Raw genomic sequence first — 3675 nt, 5'->3', positions numbered from 1 at the left:
CTCTTTTGTTAATACATGACATTGGGGCTTTGTAGAGCTTTTTCCCCGCTCACCGACACTGACTCTCTCATTCCATATCGCAACCGAAACTGACTAAGCATATATCTTCCCCCAAAAGCTTCCGATGGATCGCTCTTTTTAGTTCTCCTGTTTATAGGGTCTGTTTATAGGGTCCGTCGTTCCCATTCTCTTAAATCAGTTCTCCCGATTTCTGATTAGGAAACCCCGCTGATTGAAGTTCGGTCTCAGTTGGGATTTAATCGGCTTCTCTGGCGAATTACGATTTAGTTTTGTTTATGCCCCGCTGGCGGGCACTACGCTTCGGCTCGATCTCGCTAGTGTTCAACTAATTTAGTTAGTATAGTATAAAAATAGAAAAGTTTCCCCAAACACATTGCGTATATATTTTCCGACACGGCGTGTGTCGGAATTAGTTGGGATTTATATTGTATTATTCACCGCGGAGAGATCAGATCGCCAACTAAAATGACATCGAATGTCGAGGGTCGAGGCAACCCCAACGAGCCACATGAACAGGTAATTATATGGAGTTGATTGGATCCCCGGCGGGCGTCTATTATAAAGATTAGCTAGACGTTAGTCGACCTGTTATCGAGATCGACGGATCAGACACGTTCAGCTGCCCCTTGCTTTCGTATTTCTTACCTTTGAACGGAATTGCATTCTTATCGCCTTGGACTCTTCGAGCTGATAAGATTCCCGCTAATGCGGAATCAAAGTCAATGTCTACTTGGAGCCATCAGCTACCGGCGGAATGTTGTTCTGGTTAAGTGTAATGCTGGCAAAAACTTTCGTCATAAACCACTTCTGATGATCTGGAAAACAGCGCTGATAATGGCTTCATATCATAAAGATATTAATCTGCACTTGTAAATATAAAGGCAAAAGTACAAACACCTGACACAATAGAAACTTTGCCGTCCAATTAATCGTTCTTTTTGTTTGCAAAATCTTTACTGTTTGACACCAGCTTTTTGCTTTGTGTACGCTAATGGGTTCAAATTAGTATTCTTCGATTATCTAGCTCATTAGGAGTTCATCAAACTGTCGGGCGGATGCTCTAAAAGTTCTCCGTTCCATCTTCTTCTGCTATATATATATATATATATAGCCCCTCGGAAAATGTCGTTACAGTTGAAAGTGCTTGGCGCTAATTTTCAAGTTGAGCGACCGTGCTAAACCGAGCTCGGAAAAAGTTTCTCTGCGGTGGCAAACTACGAAAATCCATTTGTTCGAACTTTGCGGGGTTTGCATGTGCAGCAGCATCAGTCAATTGCAGTGGATACACAATCGCATATCGATTGGAGCCGAAACTAAGTAAGAACTAGATGATAAATTGTGGCCCAGGCAGCTAGTGGCACTGCGGGGCCTCCTGTCCATCAGTTGACACCTGGTCCCCGTCCGAAAAACTCGCTCAGTTTTCAGCCACTTCAACTTTTTCCAGCCAACCAATTGATCAAATCGCTCGGGGATGGGGAAATCCGCACCAGTTCGCACCGGCGGAGATAAATGATATGGCCATATGACATGGGTCTTCAAAGAACCTGAATAAGAGTATTCTGCCGGCCGGTTTAATTTTAATACTTTTTATTGAACGAGTCCTCTGTACATTCGAAAATGTTCGGTACATAGGAAATTGCAAATAAGCATTCCCAAAATGAAGTTTTTGGGAAACGCCATTGGCGCATTTCTTGCCTGCCAGGCCAGTCGGTTCCGCATCCTCTGCTAAACCGAAAACCCATCTAAGCCAACTGGTTGACAGCGGACCGAAAGCAGCTACCAAGTTGCCCACTGGCAATTAACAGCTAACAAGCTGGACAACCCGCTCCCTTTCCCAAAACCCCTCGTTTGCAACCAACTTTTTCCCTCATGCAACGCTTTCTCGGTACTATCCTACACCAGGAGAAATGATATAATAATTGTGCAGTATACTTGTGATATAAGGTGAACATTATGCTAAGCAATTTCTTTCTGTGCATTTCAGGAGCCCATGGACGTACGCATCGACATGCCGTGGGGGTATGTGGTGGGCAGGTGGTACGGCAATCGGCAGGTACGACCCATCCTGGCGCTGCACGGCTGGCTGGACAACCTGGGCACGTGGGACAAATTGCTGCCCCTGCTGCCGAAGCACCTGGGAGTGCTGTGCATCGACCTGCCCGGCCACGGATACTCCTCGAAGCTGCCCGAGGGGATTGCCTACCACTTCGTGGACTACCTGTGCGTGATCCTGCGCGTAATGGAGGAGTACGGCTGGCAGAAGGTGTCCCTGATGGCCCACTCGATGAGCGCCATGCTGTGCTTCGTATTCGCCTCGCTGTACCCACATCGCACCGACATGCTGGTCAGCATAGACATAGTGAAGACCCGCTATAGGAAGCCCCCCTCGCAGATCGACTACCTGCGCACCAACATCGAGGGCTACATGGTGGAGGACGAGCGATTCGCGAACGCCAAGCGCCAGGAGCCGCCGGCCTACACCTACACAGAGCTGGAGCAGGTCCTGCACAAGGGCTCCGAATACTCGGTGGAACTGGAGAACTGCCGCCACATCCTGGAGCGCAACATCAGCCGTTCCACCAAGTTCCCGGCCAAGTTCTTCTTCTCGCGCGACGGCCGCTGCAAGTACTACACGGAGTTCCACACGAGTCCTCCCTTCGCGGCTGAGCTGGCCAGGACCATCAAGAATGTGCCCTACTGCGTGATCAAGGGCTCCGAGTCGAACTTCATAGACGAGCAGAGCGACGAGGTGATTGGCATCCTCAGGGAGAACAACCCGCACTTCGAGCTCCACGAAGTGCAGGGCACCCACCACGTTCACCTCAACAATGCACAGGGAGTGGCGGCCATCATCAATCCCTTCATCCTGCACCACCGCCCACCGCATCTGGAGAATTGGACGGTGGACGCGGCGGATGAGGAGCTGCCCGAGGTCGTCAAGGAATTCAAGTTGGCCGTGGAGGACTCAGAGAATGTCAAGCGGAGGAAGAGAAAAAGCAACCTATAGCTGCTGCCAGCATCTCTGAGATTCAGTCAGCAGCGCGATGCGAAAATTTCCGATGCGAAACCAGATATTGATTTCATTATGCCCATGTGATGCTTTCTTCAAGCCTTAATGCTTTAGAGTAATAATTTGTAATAATTTAGACAATTTTATACGATGTTCAAATAAAATTTTGCTTGTACTAACTGCCTAAGCAATAAATAATATTTGATTTAATTAAAAACAACTATTGAGCTAACTAGTAACTGATACTTTCGGCCACCACATAATCACAAAGTGGAAAAAAGAACATGTATCCTCTGCCATATCAGGATATACTACTTGTCTGAAAAAGTTCGTGGCATCTGTCGTGAATTTAAGCCAATTTAAAACGTTATTCTTTTGGAGTGTGTGGTGAGATACACACACTTTTTATCGCTCTTAACCCCTGACCGCACAACATATTGGAATACGGCAAACCGCAACCTAAATCGGTTTAAATAATTCCTCTCATTTATTTCCCTCGCCGGTGTTCTGTGTTCTTGTTTGGGTTGCGCACCTTTTTCGATCAATCAATTTTCGGCTGGCCATTTAATTTCGCTTTAATCTTTGGGGCTACAGTTCATTGGCCACTTCATTAGTGATAAGGGCATCGGAACTGCCGGTGGCCC

At 47.4% G+C, this 3675-nt stretch overlaps 1 protein-coding gene across 2 annotated transcripts; it reads left to right on the top strand.

Moving 5' to 3' along the window:
• The first annotated feature begins 282 nt into the window (after window positions 1–282).
• Window positions 283–3218, top strand: LOC6610452 (probable serine hydrolase). Of its 2 annotated transcripts, XM_032718031.1 has the most exons (3): window positions 1259–1338; window position 1575; window positions 2006–3218. In XM_032718031.1, exons 1-3 carry the CDS (start codon window positions 1274–1276, stop codon window positions 3026–3028), a joined length of 1089 nt encoding a protein of 362 aa, XP_032573922.1. In that variant the 5' UTR covers window positions 1259–1273; the 3' UTR covers window positions 3029–3218. The 2 variants fall into 2 exon arrangements, with proteins under 2 accessions (XP_032573921.1, XP_032573922.1); XM_032718030.1 differs by lacking the exons at window positions 1259–1338; window position 1575 and adding an exon at window positions 283–537.
• Window positions 3219–3675: the final 457 nt, after the last annotated feature.

This window comes from Drosophila sechellia, chromosome 3L (genome assembly GCF_004382195.2).
Source record: "Drosophila sechellia strain sech25 chromosome 3L, ASM438219v1, whole genome shotgun sequence".
Lineage (NCBI taxonomy): Eukaryota > Metazoa > Arthropoda > Insecta > Diptera > Drosophilidae > Drosophila > Drosophila sechellia.
This window is presented reverse-complemented; position numbering and strand designations above follow the sequence as displayed.

Bases quoted from the DNA above. Each gene is read 5' to 3' on its own strand.
- LOC6610452 (XM_032718031.1), top strand. From the start codon at position 1,274: ATGTGCAGCAGCATCAGTCAATTGCAGTGGATACACAATCGCATATCG.